We start from the raw sequence: 21775 nt of genomic DNA on the forward strand, positions 1-21775 counted from the left end.
CACCTCCCCCCCCCCCACAACAGACACCCTGTGAGGTAGGCTAGGCTGAAAGAGTTCTAAGAGGGCTGTGACTAGCCCAAGGTCACCGAGCTGGTTTCATGTGGAGGAGTGGGAAAACAAATCCAATTCACCAGACTAACACCCGCCGCTCATGTGGAGGAGTGGGGAATCAAACTCAGTTCTCCAGATCAGAGACCACCACTCCAAACCATCGCTCTTAATTACTACACCACACTGGCTCTCTCTAAATTAGACTATTGGTCCATCAAGGTCAGTCTTATCAGCTCATTCAGGCAGCAGCTCTCCCAGGGCTCAGGCCAAGGTCTTTCCCATCACCTACTGCCTGGCCCTTAATTGGAGATGCCAGGATTGAACCTGGGTCCTTCTCCCAGGGAGCCAGCATGGTGCAGTGATTAAAGAGCGGCGGGCTTTAATCTGGTGAACCTGGTTCGATTCCCCACTCCTCCACATGAGCGGCGGACTCTAATTTGGAGAACCGGGTTTGATTCCTTGTGGAATCAACTCCGATTCTCCAGATTAGAGTCTGCCGCTCATGTGGAGGAGTGGGGAATCGAACCTGGTTCTCCGGATTAGAGTCCACCACTCATGTGGAGGACTGGGAAATCAAATCCAAATCTGCCGCTCTTAACCACTACACCACGCTGGCTGGTTAGTTTTGAAGGTGCCGCTGGACTCCTCTTTTTGTTATCCTTTCTAGAGTACTACCTTATCCGCACGAGGGGCATCCTTTGCCAGTTCTCCCCAGCCATGTACAACTTCAGGTTCCTTTGGAATTATCTCCGTCAAATCCTCCTCCTCCTCTTCGTCTTCAGAACTTGTTTCTATATTGCCTTTCCCCCTGGCCAAATCTGGTTCGCTGTCATCTTCGTCACCATCCGTCCCACTTTCCTCTCCCGTTTCTCCTCCATCTTCTGAGTCGCTCTCCTCTGCTGTTTCTCTTTCATCTCCCAAACTACTTTCCTCTTCCAGATCTCCGCTGTCCTCTGATTTGCTTTCCTCTTCAGCTTGCCCGCCAACAGTTAATTCTCCAAGCTCAGAGCTCTCCTCCTTTTTACGTGTTTTATTTTCTATGTAGTTTTTGTTGATGTGAGTGGTAGAGACATTACCTTCCTTTGCTATACAAAGAAGAACGTTATCAGTTTATACCATTAATGCACATTTATATGACTGCATCTGAGCCAAGATTTTCCTTTAAAAAAAAAATTATGACACTTCTCGTTACTTCCAAAGGAAGAAGATGTACTGGATGTTTAAAAAAGAGTGGAACTTCCTAACAGGAGGCCTCACTGCATTTCCCTTTAACCGAATAAATACAGATAACAGTAAACCAAATAGTAGCATGCAATCATTAGAATGTAGAAGAAGAGTTGGCTTTTATATGCCAACTTTCTCTACCACTTAAGGAAGAATCAAACCGGCTTACAATCCCCTTCCCTTCCCCTCCCTACAACAGACACCCTGTGAGGTAGGTGAGGCTGAGAGAGCTGTGACTAGCCCAAGGTCACCCAGCTGGCTTCATGTGGAGGAGTGGGGAATCCAACCCAGTTCACCAGATTAGCTTTCGCCGCTCATGTGGAAGAGTGGGGAATCAAACCTAGTTCTCCAGATCAGAGTCCACTGCTCCAAACCATCACTCTTAACCACCACACCACGTTGACACATAGCACCTCAACTACAACAGTTGTCCATAACGACCCAACCGAGCAGCAAGGAGAAAACTTTATCAAGAGGCCTACAAATCAGTGGGGTTGGATCCTGCCTGTTTGTTCATGCCATCTCATCCAATTTCCCTCCTTCCTCCAGTCACAGTTACAAAAGACTTTTGTCCATGCAGGTCCCATGATAACCAGTATAGCCTTCATTGGTGGTCGAATTACCTCCTTTTTTCTCCTCCTTTTTTCTCCAGCAGAGAAACCTGGGGTCTGAAAGTCTTTATCCCACCATGCCTCTCAGCTAAGTTGGAAGCCTTCCTCCTGCCTAATCAAGCCTTCTTCCGACCTGAGCGGCTCTTCCTCTTCAGTGAGAACAAGGCTTCGACCTTGGCAGAGCAGAGCAGTAGAATACAGGACAAGAAGTTTTGAACAGATAATTATGGAATGGTGGTGGAGAATAATAATCATATTCATTCAGGAAAAAGCACCGAAGTCTTTTGACCCACTGTTGTGTGAAATCCCTTTAACTATCACTATATTTTCACTTCTTTTTTGTTTTTGCCGTCAAGGCACATCTGACTTACAGTGAAGGCCTGGTGGGTTTTCAAGGCAAGAGACATTCAGAGGTGGTTTGTCATTGCCTGCCTCTGCGCAGCAACCCTGGTATTCCTTGGTGGTCTCCCATCCAAGTACTAATCAGGGCCAACCCTGCTTAGCTTCTGAGATTTGACAAGATCAGGCTAGCCTGGGCTATCCAGGTCAGGGTTTGTGTTTTAAAATTGTGAGTATATCTTAAAGAGGCTTATTGGTAGATTACAACATATGAAACCACCTCCACTGTCACATTCTACATATTTGTAAATTCTACATACTAAAAGCAGAAAAATCAGCATTACCAAATTAACAGTCTGTGGTAACCAGATCGGTTTCCAGTAAACACACAAAATGTTCTGGACAGAAATACTGATTTTCATAATGTTCACTTTCTAAAGACCAAGAAGTGGGTCTGTGGTGTGTGACCCCTGGACATGTGTGTGTGTGTTGTCAAGTCACAGCAGACATGGCAACCCTGTAAGGCTTACTAGCTGAAAATTCAGATAGGGCCCCCTGGTCTCAGCTTTTTTAGAAAACCATTAAACATAGAAAGGAACTGTGCTCTGCAGTATCCAGCAATGCTGACAGGCAAAACTTTCCTGGTGTGGGTCTCAGGGGTCCTGTTTAATGCCAAGCGAAGGGCTTTACACAAGCACAGAACTACAAACTGCAACTGGAATCCAAGAGCGGAGATCGTAGGAAAAGCAAGCCATGTAAAAACAGTACCTGAAGAGCACCTGGCTACTGTTGCTCGGGACTCTACATGCAGCGTAGGAAGAGTACAGAAGGGTGGGCAGCAGGGCCCCCCCCCCCATTAGTAGCTCAGGCAGCTCCCCCTTCCCACCTCCAGGCCTTCTTCATCATCCTCATCATGCTGAGCACACCGTGTTCGAGCAGGCACATCCTTCTAAAGGAAGATCTCTTCAGCACTTTCTCCCCAAAGCAGCTTACATAATTTTCCTCTTCTCACAACAACCTTGTGAGGTAGGCTAGGCTGTATTTGTGTGACTGGCTCAAGGACACCCAGCATGCTTCCGAGGCAGAGCGGGCATTCAAACCTGGGTCTCCCAGATCCTAGTCCAACCACTACACACCACACTGGCTCTCATACTGTGCTAGTCGCAAGACAAATTAGTTGGCTTGATCAAAATAGAGAGGTGGTATGCTGTAGCGCTCAGAGTGCCCCATTATGGCCAGCAACCCCTATATTCAATTTTGCATTCGGCTATAAAACTCATGGGCTAGTCACTGTCTCATCCCATTCTATCTCACAGGATTGTTGTGTGCAGAAAATGGAGGCCAGGAGAACTGTGCATGCCACCCTAAAATATAACTTCACATGTAGAAATGTTATTAAAGCACAAAACAGATTGTTCGTTATTGCTGAAATCTTAAACTTCCTTGTAAGTAAATTCCATTGAGATAAATGCAACTTACTTCCAAGGAAAAGCGGTAAGGGTTACAGATACTTGATTAACTGAATTCAACCAACCTAATTCAATTATCTCAGGGTCTAAACATCTTTCTCTGCTGTGATCTTCTGTTGTTTTAGCAGAGCCTTTTACGATCCTCTGTGAGGTTCTCTGAGGTAAACCTGTGTTCTCTGCAGAAATTCCTCTTTGCTTTTTGGGTACAAGTTCCTCCTTATCTTGTGGCAATTTAATGGCATTTGTTTCTTTCCACTTCTTTTTAGGCTTGAGGGATTTCCTTTTCTGGCCTTCGTTTTTTGCAGAATCTGATTTGGAAACTGATGCATCATTTATCACTTTGTTTTCTTCCTCAGAGTTCTTATCACTAGGTTTCCCAAAGTCGCCTTCTCCTTTCAGTTTTGCCTTTCTCCCCTTAGTTTTCTCCTCGTCCTCTGAGAGATCAGAATCTGAATCAGAAAGGGCATAAAAGCGCTTCATATCTTCTGTGGAGCTGCGATGAATCGGTCGCCCTCGCTTATCCACGGTATATTTCAGCTTGAATTTCTTGTCGTGGAACATCGCCCGAAACCTTTTATCGATTTTGACCTTGCGGTCTTTTTCTGGCATCTCCCAAAATCGAGGGTCTTTATTAATGCGGCTGAACCGCTGGTCGTTAACAAGATCCTTCTTCGGCAACATCTTGACTCTTTTTTAAAATCCAAGCTTGAATTATGGAGGGAAAAAGAAAGAACTATTAAATTCATGAAGCATCTACATCGTATGAAAAGAATAACAGCTCCCTGTAAAACTACAGAGGCAGTTCTGGTGAAGCAGCAAAGTATCATTAAGCAGTATAATAATTTCACAATACTACACTCAGTGTGTGTGTGTGTGCAAATTTCCCGAGAATATGGCATGGTCTAGGCACACAGGACACTTTTTGCATTATCTTCTCAACAGTAACTTCATGCTAAACTGAAATTTTATTCTAAACGTGAATGGATGGGAAAAAAAACCTTTCTCTTATGGTAGAAGGGGTTGTTATCGGGGACAGAATGTAGACAGCGTCATGTATTTATTTATTGATCTAAATGCCATCACTTTCCCAAGCTTAGTGTTCAGAGTTTCTCAGATCAGGAGCTGGTGATGCACCTTTTATCCGATAAGGAGTCTCTTCTGTCACCCAACAAGTTGCGAGATTTTTGCTGTCTGTACAAAGGACATGCGAACACCTTTTTCGTACTTTTAAGTAATGCTATTTTAATGTAATCCGCTTTACTTGATTCTGTAATTTTGTCCATTTATGTTAATTCCTAATAAAGGGAATGAATGAATAAATGTATTTATTTTATTTTTATCCCTGCCTTTCTCTCCAATGGGGACCCAACAAGAGATGGATTCACTCTATAAAGGAAGCCACGGCCCTCAATTTGCAAGACTTGAGCAAGGCTGTTAAGGATGGGAGATTTCAGAGAACACTGATTCATAGAGTCGCCATGAGTCGTAAGTGATTTGATGGCACTTAACAAACACAGGGTTTACCAACCTCCAGCTGGGGCCTGGAGACCTCCCAGGATTACAACTGATCCCCTTTGCAGTGAAGCAAAGGCCAGGAGAATTTCCCAGCTCAGATTTGGGAACTCTTAAGAATCATCTGCCATCCCAACTAACCATACGGCTAAGTCGAGAATGAAACCGTCACACGTGGACAGACCGGGAGCAGTGTGTTTAGACTTAAGAGGAGAAGGCTGAGAGGGGATTTGATAACCATCTTCAAGTACTTGAAGGGATGTTATATAGAGGAGGGTGCCGAGTTGTTTTCTGTTGCTCCAGAAGGTCGGACCAGAACCAACCAGTTGCAATTAAATCAAAAGAGTTTCCGTCTAGACATCAGGAAGAGTTTTCTAACAGTCAGAGCGGTTCCCCAGTGGAACAGACTTCCTCAGGAGGTGGTAAGCTCTCCTTCCCTGGAGGTTTTTAAGAAGAGGTTACATGGCCATCTGTCAGCAATGCTGATTCTGTGACCTTAGGCAGATCATGAAAGGGAGGGCATTTGGGGCATCTTCTGGGCATGGAGTAGGGAGTCACTGGGTGTGTGTGTGGGGGAGGTAGTTGTGAGTGTCCTGCATTGTGCAGCGGGTTGGACTAGATGACCTTGGCGGTCCCTTCCAACTTTGTTATTCTATGGAAGGGGCGACCGGCGGGCAGGGGCGCTCGGCCAGAACCCACGAGGCGGTCTAGACTAAACCCAGTCTAGTTAAACTGACAAACTGAATCCCTGGTATACTTTTCTCTCGCGCAGATCACACAACCGTAATAACAGCCACCCACCTTCGGTCTCTTGGCAGCTCCGTAGCCGCCCCACGCCGATATCGCCGAACTTCCGGGCGCAGGACGATGACGTTGCTCCCGAGGCGCTTGGGGACGACGAACGACGGCGGCCCGAGAAGGCCAAGTTTCTGCGTGTCGGCGTACCAGAGCTGTCTCCAGCGACGGCGGCTGGCTTGGGAAGCCGAGGAGCCGCCTGCCTGCCTGCCCTGCCCCCCCCCTCCACCCCCACCAATAAAGGAGATGCACAGAGATGCCGCGGGGGGGGGGGGGGTGTCCTTCATCCATGCGCCCCAGAAATGAAAGGACGGGGGTGGGGACAAGAATGATTACAAAAGGAAACCCAAAGGCCAACCCTCCAATCAAAATAGTCTCCTATCCAATCAGAATAAGAGCGGATCACTCTCAACAGGTCATGATGAACTGGCAATGAAAGCTGAACAGAGTACCTCTAAGCCTTTAAGGATGGACAATTATTATGGAAGGGCAAAAGGCCATAATGAAAAAAAAGCCCTGTCCTTTTAATTATATTAGGTGCTGTGGAACACAGGCAGGATAAATGATGCTGCAGTCGTCTTGCTTGTGGGCTTCCTAGAGGCACCTGGTTGGCCCCTGTGTGATCAGACTGCTGGACTTGATGGGCCTGGGTCTGATCCAGCAGGGCCTTTCTGATGTTCTTATGGATGATCCATGGCTACTTGTCAAAATGGATACTAGTCATGATGCATACCTATTCTCTCCAGTAGCAGAGGATCATGCCCATTATCTCAGGTGCTGTGGAACACAGGCAGGATGCTGCAGCTGCAGTTGTCTTGCTTGTGGGCTTCCTGGAGGCCCCTGGTTGGCCCCTGTGTGAACAGACTGCTGGACTTGATGGGCCTGGGTCTGACTCTCACCGAGACAGTTTTAAAAGACACCCGTTATTATTGACTTCACCATTTCAAAGACATCTCCCCAAAATAATGGTGGTGACGCTTCCAAACAGCGGTTTGTCCGATGACAGATGATAGATGAGCGAGAGAGATGATTGATAGAGATAGACATGATAGAAGAGCTTCTTAAAGAGAGACAGATTATAGTTGAGAGAGAGAGAGATTAGGGACAGATAGAGAGAGAGATAATAGACAGATATATAGAGATAGATAATTGATAGAGATGATTAAAAGAGATGATAGATATATAGAATATAGAAAAGGGCAAGAGTCCAGTAGCACCTTAAAGACTCACAAAAATATTTTCTGGTAGGGTAGGAGCTTTCGTGAGCCACAGCTCACTTCTTCAGTGAAGTATATATAAAATATATAGAATATATAGAGAGATGATAGATGCCCAGTATTTTTTTAACTTAACTATACCCTCTCACCGTAGAGCATTTTTGATGGCCAGATTTAATATATTCCCTTCAGCTGTTGTTAGTGGTAGATACAAGGGAATACCACGCGAAGCAAGATATTGTAGGTGTCAATGCAAAGAACCTGACACAATACAACATATTCTCTTGTACTGTCCACTTTTCACACAGCTTCGATGCAGCTTAATTAGCTCCCTTCCTCAATTTACTATTGCAACGACTAATGGAAACATAGCCCATTTATTGGATGACAAAAGCTTTAAAGTTACCACTCAAGTAGCCGAGTTCCTGGCCAAGGTCCTAAAGGAGGGAGAAAGAAGGAGGGGAACCCTCATTTAATTGTTTATTATAATATCTACCGATGAACTGTGTATTTATTCTTTTTTAGATCCATATCTAGCTGCTTTACATGTTTGTTTTGTTACTGTTAATGCCAATAAAGGTTCTGTTTTCTGTTCTGAGATGATAGATGAGAGAGATAGACTGAGATGATAGAGATTATTGACAGATAGAGATAATAGGGATAGAGATGATAAAGACAGAAAGATGATAGATATATAGAGAGAGATGATATAAGAGTTTCTTAAAGATAGATAGATGAGAGAGGGAGATGACAGATAAATATAGGGGAGACGCAGCGGCGCATGCGCGGTGACCGGGCGGCCGTCCCCTTTCGGGCCCGCTCCTCGCCGGCGTTCCCCTTCGCCTTCCCCAGGAGGGGGAGCATAGAGTCGCCGCGGGACAGAACGGCGGCGCGCCTTCCGCACACAGGGGCGCGAGCCCCTCTGGGCGCCCCTGCCGGCCTCTATGGTGGCGGCCCTCCCGCTGGCCCGGAAGGAAGGCGGGAGAGCGCTGCGGCGACGGGAGCCCGAAGGGGACAAACATGGCCGGGGCGGCGCTGGCGAGGCTGTGCCGGGGCGCCTGGCCCCACCGCGGCTGCGGCTGCTGCCCCACAGGCCCGGCGCGGGCGGCGGGGGGTCGCTGGGCCGGCGGGCCCGGGGCCCGGAGCCCCTTCGACCGGGGGCTGAAGAGGAAGCAGAAGAACTGGGCGGCCGCGCAGCCCGAGCCCGAGCGCTGCGAGTACCTGCGCCACGAGGTCGCGGAGGGGGGGCGGGGGGGGGCTTAGACAGTCATTGAGTGTTAATTTGCTTGATTTATACCCCGCCTTCCTCCCCAAAGGGGGGACCCGCAGCGGCTGACACCCTTCGCCCTGTCATCTCCACAACAGCCCTGCGAGGTAGGCCGGGCTGAGAGGGTGTGGCCGGCCCAAGGTAGGTTTGCCAAGCTCCAGGTGTCGTCTGGAGATCTCCTGCCGTTACAGCTGATCTCCAGCCGATACAGATCAGTTCCCCTGGAAAAAATGGCCGCTTTGGCCATTGGACTCTATGGCACTGAAGCCCCTCCCCAAACCCCGCCCTCCTCAGGCTCCGCCCCCCAAATATCTACATATTGTCCAGCCTGTAGCTGGCAACGCTATAGAGATCTGGAATTGCATCCAGACCACAGAGACCAGTTCCCCTGGAGAAACTGGCTGCTTTGGAGGGTGGGCTCGGTGGCCGTGTACCCCACTGGGGTCCCTCCTCAAACCCCGGCCTCCTCAAGCTCCACCCCCAAAATCTCCAGGTATTTCCCAACCTGGAGCTGGCCATCTCGGGATGCCTCTAGGAAGCCCACAAGCAAGGTGACTGCCAAGGTGCCCCCCCTCTCATCATCTGCCTAAGGTCATAGAATCAGCATTGCTGACAGATGGCCATCCAGCCACTGCTTTAAAACCTCCAGGGAAGGAGCGCGCCGCTCACCACCTCCCGAGGAAGCCTCTTCCACCGAGGAGCTGCTGTAACTGTCAGGAAATTCTTCCTAATGTCTACACAGAAACTCAGTCAGTGCAATCCTGTACCACAATGCCACACTGGGGCTTAAACCAGTATCTCCTTTTGCATATTTCATTATGCATGTGCTCAGTGTCTATTTACTGTATGCATGTAGACTACGTCTCTGTGCGGAGTTTCTTTTTGGAACTTTTGATGCATTGAGTGACTATGCGTGATCTGAACCATGAATTTTTGAGGATTCTGGTCTCTGGGTATGAACTTCAGCCACTGTTGCACGATATCTTTTGGGGAGGGGGGTTTGGAAAAATAAAGCCATTTCTGAGTTCAAATAGGATAGCAATATTGGTTTAGCCATTGAATGTAGTAGTAAATGCTAATTTTTACTCCATTACAGGTTGGTGGGAGAATAGCAGACCGTGTCTTTGATATTTCTAGGTAAGATACTGAAGAAGGGTCGGTTTTTATAACCAGTTTTTTTCTACCTTTAAGGAGTCTCAAATTGACTTACAATTGCCTTCTCTTCCCCTCTACCTAACAGACACCTTGTGAGGTAGGTGGGGCTGAGAGAGCTCTTAATGGAACTGTGACTAGCCCAAGGTCACCCAGCAGGCTTGTGTAGGAGTGGGGAAACCAATCTGGTTCACCAGATTAGAGTCTGCCGCTCATGTGGAGAAGTGGGGGATGTAATCTCCAGATTAGAGTCCACCGCTCCTAACCACTACACGATGCTGGCTTATCTAATGTATGTATTTTTTCTGTAAACATTTTCTCCCAGTAAGCTATAATGTAAAGCTTTTAAATATGGGTCGGCTGCGAGACAGTTTATTTCTGGAAGTTGCATCCACAATCTTTCCTATGTTAAGTCAAGTGAGGATGTGGATGGAATTTCCAAAAATTAGCAGCCTTGTGTGAAATTCATTGGTCAGATCTAAGAAGTACGCATAAAATATTGTTCCCCACTTTTGTGTGGAAGAATATTTTGTGTTTATTTTTCAGAACTCTTGAACATAATAGTAGAAAAGAGCAAGAGTCCAGTAGCACCTTAAAGACGAACAAAATTTCTGGCAGAGTATGAGCTTTTGTGAGCCGCAGTTCACTTATTCAGAATGTAATAGTAATGCAATATTAGAAGTTCCTGCATTTGAACTTGGTAGATACTGAGAATGTTCTCCTGACTAAGTCAGACGCAGTGGGAATGGCTCAGCAGTAGCATACATTTCATGATGAAGAGACTTGTTAAATATACAATCACATCAAGGGAGATGGTTTTTTTTTTTTCTAACCTACATTTCAGAAAAGCTAAGAGGGACTTATTCCCAAGTAAGTTCAGCCTCTGTTTTATGGGAAAAGCAACCATTTTGTTGCCAGGAAAATCTGTTTCCCTGTAAATCTCCGGATCCCACTACCTCGGGACTGTCGGGCGCCCTATTTCCACTTCCTGGTTAATTCGCAGTGACGAAGAGCTTTTATGCTTGCGGGGTTTAATGTTCTACCCTCAGCTGTACGTTTTGGGAGGTTTCAGAAAATACCATTTTCTAAAAGACTCTTGTCTGTGCAGTATGATCAGTGTAGAATCACTACAACACGTTTCTCGTATTGTCCTTTCTGTGTTGATACCTGAGCTAAATGTCACAAGTCGCTCTTAGATTAATGGAACAGAGTTTCGGATAACTGTAAAGTTCAGTTTCTTCTCTCTAGACAAAACTCCAATATAATGGAAAGGGTGGCAAAATTTCTACAACTAGCTATGAGGCTTCGAGAATCTAAATTCTGATCCTTTCTGGTCCCAGCTTTTGTTCTCCTTGTTTTTAGCCCCTGTGTCAATTACATATATGCAATTAAGGTGCTGCCGTTGTTGTTGTTAACCATTTTGTCAAAGTATAATATATGACATCGCTCGCTCAGCTGTATCTTTGCAAGACAGTTCTGTATGTTGATCTTAAAGGACTTTCTCGCTCGCGTTGGACCTTGGCTGCGGACGAAGCTACATCGCTCAGCATTTAAATAAGGTATTGTGCTTTCTCTGTCGTGACATTTATATACGTGTAGTGTGAGCTTAAAGTTGCACCGACTGAAGCAAAAAGTGCACCAACCTTGAGTTGTTCCAGCTCAATCGATGGTCCCTAGCTTTACAAACACCCACCCAGACGCACAAGCGGTTTGCTTTTGAACGAAGCCTTTGCAGATAAGTGTATGAAGTGGTACCCACTTTTCTTCTTCTCCCCACCCAAACCAGTGCCTCCATCCCCAAAATTATGTGAAACAGTTGAAGACAGTGATCCATTTCTGTTTCAGGATGTGGTTGAAAAGTTTTGTCAAGCCGACGTTGCAGAAAACGCGTTGGTAAGTTGCTGTATCGCCCTTGCCTTCTGTTCAGTCCCTGATACTGAAAAGTAAAACTGTCTGAACTGCTGTTCTAAACCATTTCTGTTCTAATCCAATTTAGAAAAACACCATAGAATCAGAGATACCCACGGTCAGCGTTGTAGCAGATGAAGAATTCCTTCCTTTCAAAGAAAACACATTTGATCTTGTGGTGAGCAGCTTAAGGTAACTGATTTTAACTGGTTTATAGTGAATGCACAGAGCGGTGGTTTTTCTGGGGTCTGGGCTCACAATTTAAAAAATGAATATTAGGTTAGAAGAAGAACTGTGACTAGCCCAAGGTCACCCAGCTGGCTTTGTGTGTAGGAGTGGGGAAACAAATCCAGTTCACCAGATTAGGATCCGCTGTTCATGTGAAGGAGTGGGGAATCAAACCCGGTTCTCCAAATCAGACTCCACCGCTCTTAACCACTACACCATACTGGCTCTCCTTTGTATCAAGACGCCAGCTTGAGCCACGGTCCACAAATGTGCAGTGTAAGGAAACGTGCACTCCAGCTGTCAACTCATTTTCTGCTCCATCTGCTTTTAGCTTGCACTGGGTGAACGACCTTCCCAAAGCACTGCATGAGGTAAGCACACGTCTCGCTGTACCTGTGGAGTAAAAATATAACATAGTAATTACGATAGTGCTAACTACGGAAGCAGTTTTGATGGATGACTTTTGTTCTATTATGGTGACTCTTGTTCCAGGTACATCAAGTCCTGAAGCCTGATGGAGTGTTTGTCGGCGCCATGTTTGGGGGAGACACCCTCTACGAGCTGCGCTGCTCTCTACAGCTGGCAGAACTGGAAAGGGAAGGTGGGTTTTCTCCCCACGTGTCTCCGTTTACTGCCGTCAACGACTTGGGACACCTGCTGGGAAGAGCCGGCTTCAACACTCTGACCGTGGTAACTATCAATAGCAAGAAAGGAACAGCCCAGAAAACTACTACAGGTGCTGATCAGTGCTTGTTCTTTTGTTTTGTTTTTGTAGAAAATTAATATGCAAGCTCTTAATCTCAAGAGTTTTGCTGCAAACTCGGGTGGACGTTGAACTGATTTTAAGGTGGTTCGTGAACTAAACTGAAGGGGAATTGAAGAGGGGGGAAATATAGTTTAAGTAGATGTTGAATTGGAAGAGTCATCTGTGCAAGAGTAATGCACACCACATGAGGCTTTTGACTAAAATCAGTACATTTATAGTAGCAACAGTTTTGCACCTTTATTGACGAAGAATATGACTCACACAGAACTGGTGAACAGCTGTATTGGAACAGCCTTGTGGTAGGTGCATGGCTTAAAAGAAGACCTAATGTTGACCCTTCTTCCTGAGGTTCCATGCCCCTCATATGGTTTGGGATTTAAAAAAAAATTCCTCTCTCAGATTAGAATCGCACTTAATTAGAATCGCACATATGTTTTCTAGACAAGACTTCTGTTATGGAAGTGAAAGTTGTAAAACAGCTGTACCCTAAGCAAGAGCAGTTTAAGATTTAACTCTATTAGTCTTGCAGACACGCCTTGTTCAGAGAATATAACAATCTGCTTTAGTTTCCTAGTCAGCAGCCTCCAAATTTTATCCTTCCAATTAATGCCTTTCCAGTACTATTACTCGTCTATTTTTTTCTACCCAGCAGCATGTAGTCTTTCCTTTTTCCAGTTATTGTTCTGTTTTTATTTTTTTGCATCGCCCCCAGCATGGTGTAGTGGTTAAGAGTGGCGGACTCTAATCAGGTGAACTGGGTTCGATTCCCCACTCCTTCACATGAAGCCTGCTGGGTGACCTTGGTCTAGTCACAGTTCTCTCCAAACTCAACCCCACATATCTCACAAGGTGTTGTTTGTGGGGAGAGGAAGGGAAAGCTGTTTGAGACTCCTTAAAGGTAGAGAAAAGCGGGGTATATAAAAACCAACTCTTCTGCTGCTTGTCCCCCTTTACCATATGCGTCTGCCAGTCCTGCACATCTTCCTCAAACGCCTTACTGAGCCTGCTCTGTTCCCCTTTCCTTTGGTGACGCTGCCCTTCCAGTTTAGCTGTGAAGTTATCAGCCGCCGTGCTTGCCTATTTCTTTCTTAGAGGTAGCGTGGCTCCCTTTGATCAATGACATGATGTGGTATTTCCCCCCTCCCAAACTGACACTTGGGAGGGGCTGTGGCTCAGTGGTAGAGCATCTGCTTGGCATGCAGAAGGTCCCAGGTTCAATCCCCAGCATCTCCAGTTAAAGGGACCAGGCAAGCAGGTGATGTGAAAGACCTCTGCCTGAGACCCTGGAGAGCCGCTGCTGGTCAGAGTAGACAATACTGACTTTGATGGATCAAGGGTCTGATTCAGTACAAGGCAGCTTCATGTGTTCTACCCTTAGTCTGTGTTAGCAACATTCTCTTGTTCACCACTTCTCCACAAGCACATACAAATGCTCTGTTCAACCAGCAGTGAAGGCTAATCAGTGGGCAGGAGCCATTTTTAATCTGCCTTTTGAGAAACTCATTGTATTAAATATGTCTTAAAAACATAACCCTTACAATTTCTAGGATACTGATGAGATTCAAGTTAACTATCCTGGGATGTTTGAACTGATGGATGACCTGCAAGGCAAGTCCCCTCTTTTTCAGTAGCAAGGGGCTGGGGAGGGGCTGTGGCTCAGTAGTAGAGCCTGTGCTTGGCATGCAGAAGGTCCCAGGTTCAATCCTTGGCATCTCCAGTTAAAGGGACTAGGCAACTAGGTGAAGTGAAAGACCTCTGCCTGAGACCCTGGAGAGCCGCTCCCTGTCTGAGTAGATAATACTGACTTTGATGGACCAAGGGTCTGATTCAGTAGAAGGCAGCTTCATGTGTGTTCATGTGAGCCGGCAGAATGGTAGGTCTGGAGGCGCAAGTGTCACGTCCAATTCCGTCGTTGTGGAGTGCTGGGGACTAATGTGATTTCATTCAGTTCCCTGCACTTGGGGGGAGTAATGAGAAAAACAGTGTTGCACTTACCTGTAACTGTTGTTCATCGAATCGTCTTCTGTGCAGGCGCACGGCTGGCTCTGAGCATGCGCACTCCCATGGGGGACTGCACAGAAGCCACAAAGATGAATTGTAACTTCACAGTACAGAAATTAAACACCTTAAAAAAAAAAGTGGATTCTGTGTGCTTTACATAATTATGACCTATTTCCTCTTGTCTCTTCTATGTATTATAGTCAAATACCTAAGGCTTTGCTGTGACTGCTCTATGTATGGTTGAGGTTATATTGATGTAAGCCATCCCCAGCCCAACTTTGGCTGGGGAGGGGCGGGATATAAATTTAATAAATAATAATAATAATAACGCAGTGAGCTGGCCCCATAGGTTTGTCAAAGCCAAATATTTTGGTGTTGAGCTGATAGACAATCACTTTCATTGTTCTGTGTTGCCTGTTAGCCTCCGAAGTAAGATAAAACTCCAGTTTAATCAATGTGGCTAGAAGTATACAACTTGAATAAGCAATCTGCAACCTCAGTTTAGTTGTAAATGTCCCATCTAACTTTAGATCTAGGTGAGCACCCATTTCTGTCTTTGCCTGTGCTAAAAAGATTTGAGAGAGGTGGTGTTGGTGTTGAGAGAGAAAGCCATGGTTTTAAAATAATATTTAATTAGATGGGTATAGAAATGTATTTCCCCCAGTAACTGCACAGAAGACCCCTGAATCTCAGGACAGTTGAGTTCAGCTAGTTGGCCATCTGCATATGTTCTGCTTTTTAAAGAGTGCAGAGAGCTGTAGGCTTTGCCTACTGGGTAAGGTGATCTTGAGTTACAGAATTCATCCAGGTTAATGCTGAGTTGGATCCGGTGACCTGTCAGTAGTGTGGATTTTTGTCACGTTCCTTTTCTCCCTGGGAGTCCCTTCCCAGCCCCTGAAAGCTGATTCCTGCGGCTGTCGTAAAGAGAGGAAAGTTGAGAAGCATCCCTCCCTTTTCTGTTATCCGCAGCTGCACAGTTTTTTAAAAAAGGCATCTGTCAACACCTGCTGATAGTTCATGGGATCCAACTCACTGTTCTGACCCTGTACTGTTGACCGGAAATGCATGCAAAATGTGAAACTCATGAAGTATACTGTATCTTCTTTTAAAGCCTGAAAACTGTTTTTAGGTATGGGAGAAAGTAACTGCTCCTGGAGTAGGAAACCTCTGCTGCACAGGGAAACCACGTTGGCGGCGGCGGCCGTGTACAGGGGTAAGCACAGGTAGAGTTTGTAGTGCAGACGGTAGTCTGTTGTCTCACTGTGAAATGGGCCGTTTTGGGGTAAGACGCGCCGGCTTAAACGGTGCCATTTGGAGTGGCGGTTGCCTCACACCGCTGGGTTCCTTGGTCTTGTGTTTCATGACTGGTTGTGCCCATAAGAACATAAGAAAGGCCATGCTAGATCAGACCCAGGTCCAGCAGTCTGTTCACACAGTGGCCAACCAGGTGCCTCTAGGAAGCCACAAACGACTGCAGCAGCACCATCCTGCCTGTGTTCCACAGCACCCAATATAATAGGCATGCTCCTCGGATACTGTGGAGAATAGATATAGGAACATAAGAAAAGCCATGCTGGATCAGACCAAGGCCCATCAGGTCCAGCAGTCCGTTCACACAGTGGCCAACCAAGTGCCTCTAGGAAGCCCACAAACAAGACGACTGCAGCAGCATTATCCTGCCTGTGTTCCTCAGCACCTGATATAATAGGCATGCTCTTCTGAGGCTAGAGAACAAGTATGAATCATGGCTAGTATTCATTTTGGCTAGTAGCCATAGGTAGCCCTCTTTATTCTCCATGAACATGTTCACACCGCTCTTCCAGGTTGGCAGCCATCACCACATCCTGGGGCAGGGAGTTCCACAGTTTAACTATGTGTTGTGTGGAGAAATACTTCCTCTTATGTGTTTTGAATCTCTCTGCTTCAGTAGATTACCCCGCTTTCTGGTGTTACGAGAGAGGGAGAAAAGCTTCTCCCTGTCCACTCTCTCCAAACCTTGCATAATTTTATACACCTCTGTCATGTCTCCTCTTAACCACCTTCTTTCCAAGCTAAACAGCCCTAAGCGCTTTAACCACTTCTCATAGGGCAGTTGCTCTAGTCCCTTGCCTTTCCCTCCCCTCTGTCTCTTTGCCACTTGCAAATCCAATCTCAGCCCACATTACGTTGCCCTAGAGGCCAAGAATGAGTTTAGAGCACCCCGCTGTTTCTCATGGACAGGGCAACACTGTGCTGGTTGCCATTTTTTTGCTCTCTTCTGCCTGAAAGGCTACCAGAAAGGGCATGTCGAGGGAAACAATCACATAAGCTCGACAGTGACGCGTGAAAATCAGGTTGCTTCCCTCTTCAAGGAGTCACTGATACATGTAGGGAGGTCAGTATTTATACATAGGGAACCGACGCTGGCCTCAACCATAGGCCTGGTGGAATAGCTCTGTTTTACAGACCCTGCGGAACTCTTTAAGGTAGAAATGAAGGGTAGAAAAGGCCATTTAAATGAAGGATAGAAAAGGCCATTTAAATGAAGACTTTGTTTTGTTTTGTTTGGCATGCCAATATCTGTTATTGGCCCTTCTCTCTGGTTCCAGTACAGGTTGAGTATCCCTTATCCGGACCACTTGGGACCGGAAGTGGTCCATATTTTGGATCTTCCCGTATATTGGAATATTTTGGAATTTTTGCGTACACGAGATAGATATCTTGGGGATGGGACCCAAATTCATTTGAATTTTGGATATGTTTTATCGCCAGACTTCGGAAAGGCCGGGCGGTGTGGCTGTGAGTCAGATCCGTGCTGCCCGGCCTCTCGGAAGTCAGGAGTAGCTGGGTGGCACAGATCTGCCTGCGTGCCAGCTCGAAGGGTCTGGTTTTTGAGTCAGTCCAGAAATGGGATGTCTAGATAAGGGGTACTGAACATGTATTGTTCATGTGTTTTAATCGAATTAATTTAAAAAGTTAAATGTTTTTAAATGTTTTAATGTGTGCCACCTTGGGGACCCTGATAGGATGCAAAGGCCGCGTTAAAATGTTTAAAATAAATAATCCTCCACAGCATGTATATTAAGCTTGTGGGTGTGATATAGTTTCGTATTATCTAATGCTGATGTTTCTTTATTAGAAATGTATGGAAACGATGACGGGACAGTTCCTGCCACCTTTCAGATCTATTACATGATAGGATGGAAGTTTCATGAATCACAGGTAACTTGTCCCAGTGGCTCAGTGTTAGAGCCTCTGCTTGGCATGCAGAAGGTCCCAGGTTCAATCCCCGGAATCTCCAGTTCAAGGGACTAGGCAAGTGGGTGATGTGAAAGACCTTCGCCTGAGACCCTGGAGAGTTGCTGCCAGTCAGAGTAGACAATGCTGATTTTGATGGACCGAAGGTCTGATTCAGTATAAGGCAGCTTCATGTGTTCATGTGTTCCGCTGCTGTTATACATGGGGGTGCCTAAATTAGCATGATGGGTATATCGCACTTTAAGTTTTCAGGGGCTCTCCCTCCGGATGCACCAATGTGCTTCTCCAGGCCAGATTGGCCAGGGATCCAGGAGGGGTTTTGTTGCCGTCTTCTGGGCATGGAGTAGAGGGTCACTGGGGGTGTGGGGGGGAAGGTAGTTATGAGTTTGCTGCCTTATGCAGGGGGTTGGACTAGATGACCTTGGAATAGATGACCCTGGTGGTCCCTTCCAGCTCTGTGATTCTACGTCGACTAGTTAAATGTACGGTGACTAAACAAAATGGTGGTTTGTCTCCTTCCAGGCAAGACCAGCCCAGAGAGGTTCTGCGACGGTATCGTTCGGAGACCTTAAAAAGATTAACTAGTCTGCTGCAGGAAGGAATTTTTTTTGAGATGTGGCGTAACAGTCTTGGATGTGCCGGACTTTTAAACCATCACTGTAGACGCTCTCTGGAAGTTCGTTCTGAAAAGTGCACCACGCTGATATTTCCTGACATGTTAACTTGTCACCTGGAAATAATACATGACACTTGACTTCTTCACTGGTTGTGCTCATGTCTGTAAATTGTGTGCATTTTATTTTGTAAAGCTTCAGCCAAATAAAAGTATGATACCTTATGGTTCTGAAAGGAGCCCGTCTAGAATTCTGATAATATAACAAGAAATAACCTATTAACTGGGGGGCTGGATCTTCCAGTGGAGTAAAGCAAACTGCTTTTGCAGGTGAGGGGTTTGGAGGAAGGGCCTTCCTTCCCTTTAAGCAGTGCTTTAAAATTGCATACTGCATTAAAACCATGCTGATGATTTTTTAGCAAAAATAGCTAGAGCAAGGTATCTTGGAGACCTGTAGGATTTCCCCACGGTGGTGGTGGTGAAAAGTGCCGTCAAGTCACAGCTGACTTATGGTGACCCCGTAGGGTTTTCCGGGCAAGAGATGTTCAGAGGTAGTTTGCCGTTGCTCACCTCTACATAGCGACCCTGGACTTCTTTGGTGGTCTCCCACCTAAATACTAACCAGGGCCAGCCTTGTTTACCTTCAAGATCTGACAAGGTGGGGCTAGCCAGTTCAGGGTGGGATGACCCCATATATACATCTGTATCTGACAAAGGAAGCATTGGCTCTCAAAAATCCATACCCAGAAAATCTTGTTGATCTCTTGTGGTGCTACTGGACTGAGATCTGGCTTCTGGAAGGATGCAAGGATCTGTGATAAGTAAGAGCGTCCTGAAACGCCCTCGTGCACATTGGGAGCAGAACACCAAGCCCTTTGCCAACTTCTGTGCTGCTGGTCAGGGTAGCTGCCACCACTTTTAACACAATGGGCTTCTTATCAAACATCGCAACGTCATCACCTGTACAACCCTCCCATGACTATTACTGAATATTTTTGTGGTTGACTCTTCTCCCCAGAATTTCAGCATCATGAGGGCTCTTTTGTCTCCCTTTTGCTGAAGAGTGATAAATACATAATTTTCAATAGTAACAAAATACCTGAGACCCAGCATGGTGTAGTGGTTAAGAGCAGCGGACTCTAATCTGGACAACCGGGTTCGATTGCCCACTCCTCCACATGAAGCCTGCTGGGTGACCTTGGGCTGGTAACAGTTCTCTCTCAGCCCACGCAGAGGCAGGCAGTGGCAAACCACCTCCGAACATCTCTTGCCTTGAAAACCCTACGGGGTCACCGTAAGTCAGCTGTGACTTGGTGGCAAAATCACCTACACATCAAAATACCCAGTAAGAAAGCAAGTGCCAGCCAACTCAAATACACAATGTGGCTGAAATCAACTTAAGCGTCAGATACTGTCTACTGGTGCAATCCTCAGCACAGTTACACATTTGTAAGCCCACTGACTTCAATGGACTTAGCTTAACTGTATTAAACCTGCATTCTAAACCTTGTGGTCCTTTTAAAAGACTGAAAGGTGGCGTGCTGGTAGATATTTCCAGAGAGGGAATTCCACTCCGCTAAGGTGGTAATATCAAAGACGGGTGATCTCAAGCCGAGCCTTTTCAGAAATTTCAAGAATGAACAGTCCAAAAGAGGCTGGGACTAGGCAAACAGGAGAAAAACGTTGAACTTCGGAAAATGGCACCCCCACAATAAGAGCTACACGCTTACTAGCAGCAGTCAATTCTATTTCCGGACAGGGTTCCTTGCTTGTCCCGAGAAGTACAAAGTGATGGATCCATTTCAGGCAATTGTTCCCCCTTTAATGAATGAACAAATCCAGCCCGCTTTTGTGGTGTTTTCTGAACAGGTGTTGCTCAGTTCTGGCCTGGATGTAGGCTAGGGTTGCCAACCTCCAGGTGGGGCCCAGAGATTTCTCAGAATTACAACTGGTCTCCAGACGACAGATCAGTTCCCCTGAAGGAAATGGCTGCTTTGGAGGGTGGACTCTATGCTGAAGTCTCTCCCCTCCCCAAACTCCACCCTTCTCAAGACTCCACCCCCTAAATCTCCAGGAATTTCTTAACCCAGAGTTGGCAATCCTAGTGTAGGGACAGTATGTGAGTTTCAGTCAGGTGGCTTTTGACTGCATTTAAAAGGTTTTTGACTATTTCAAGTTATGCAGAAGTAATACCACTAACATCTATTTTTTGTTTCTTTTTAATATTGAATAAAGACTTGCATTTTAAAAAATTTAGATCCTCTAAGAAAACAGACTTGTATACCACCACTCCTTAGTTTTGCCTATTATTTATTATCAGTACAAGTAAAGTAACAATGAATAGCATCAAAAGCAGATCCCAATGTAGTTTTAATATTCTGTCCAGTTCTGGCAGTTTCCAGTTTTCTGTAAGCTGTGTGTAGAAGAGGGAAAAACATATTTTTACAGAATGAAAGATCACCTTCCTTTAGTAAGTAGGGTTTGCACACTGTGACATGGGGTCACCCTAACTTCTACTTTCTTTCTGGCCACTCCATTGTCTAGTGGGTTTTCTTCTTTGCTTGAACCACAAGGAAGGCTTTACCAAGACTCAGAGGTTTGTATCCCAAACCTTTCTGTTCCTATCCAATTCCACAAGTAAAGGCTAATGTCGCTAGAACTTCTACTGATATCTGAAGTTGTGCATGGGAAAAACGATTCATAATGATTCCATGCTAATCTTTTTTCCATTTACTAGCTCCTGTCTGTGCAGAAGTCCCGGGAAGCCCGATCCTTTTTTATGTACAAGATGCATTCTTTCTTTATATTGGTTCCTAAATCGCTCTCTTAATGTTCTGGGTGATTTCTTGAAGATTCTGGGTTTGATCCAACCACTTTCTCCACTGCAGAGGAAGGGTGTTCCTTGTGATGACCCAGAACTCTTTGTTGGGGACTGTGTGACCTGTGTGAACAAAAATGAAGGGCCGCCTACAGGTTATAAAGTCCTTTGTGTTTGTTAGGGACCTGTGTTATCACATGTGATGGGAGTTTTGTACCTCCCAGACACACACTGGCTCTTTTCCTTTCGCGACCACAGCACACAGAGTTTCAGAGGGCAGCCGTGTTGGTTTCTACGAGAACATCTAGATTCGAGTCCACTAGCACCTTGCAGACCAACAAGATTTTCAGGGTGTACGCTTTCGAGAGTCCAAGGAATGGAGATCTCTGAGTCCTTTTATCCCATTTAGAAGGTGGGTGTCGTACAGAATGCTTGTAAAAGATGCAAGGGTACCGGGCATGTTGTAATCAGCTTGATTGGAGCAGAGGGGAAATGCTGGAGAGCAGAAACACTGGAGGGTAAGAATCCTATGCATGCAGAGAGAAGCTTCTGCGGTCCCCAGCTCAA

General features: G+C 46.0%; 2 protein-coding genes across 2 annotated transcripts in view; one reads left to right on the plus strand and one right to left on the minus strand.

Annotated features, from left to right (window-relative positions):
* ESF1 (ESF1 nucleolar pre-rRNA processing protein homolog) overlaps positions 1-4375 on the minus strand; it is a 42666-nt gene extending 38291 nt beyond the window's left edge. The window contains exons 1-2 of the mRNA XM_056856513.1: positions 3760-4375; positions 727-1136 (exon numbers count right to left, since the gene is read on the minus strand). Coding sequence (XP_056712491.1) covers positions 727-1136; positions 3760-4375 — 1026 coding nt within the window. The remainder of the gene's footprint in view (positions 1-726; positions 1137-3759) is intronic.
* Positions 4376-4822: 447 nt separating this feature from the next.
* NDUFAF5 (NADH:ubiquinone oxidoreductase complex assembly factor 5) lies at positions 4823-18380 on the plus strand. The gene is made up of 13 exons (XM_056856795.1): positions 4823-4915; positions 6025-6147; positions 8071-8451; positions 9582-9622; positions 11133-11196; positions 11483-11530; positions 11634-11737; positions 12105-12144; positions 12266-12463; positions 14087-14147; positions 15670-15753; positions 17659-17741; positions 18300-18380. Exons 1-13 carry the CDS (start codon positions 4823-4825, stop codon positions 18360-18362), a joined length of 1383 nt encoding a protein of 460 aa, XP_056712773.1. The 3' UTR covers positions 18363-18380.
* Positions 18381-21775: the final 3395 nt, after the last annotated feature.

This window comes from Euleptes europaea, chromosome 10 (genome assembly GCF_029931775.1).
Source record: "Euleptes europaea isolate rEulEur1 chromosome 10, rEulEur1.hap1, whole genome shotgun sequence".
NCBI classification, from domain to species: Eukaryota; Metazoa; Chordata; class Lepidosauria; order Squamata; family Sphaerodactylidae; genus Euleptes; species Euleptes europaea.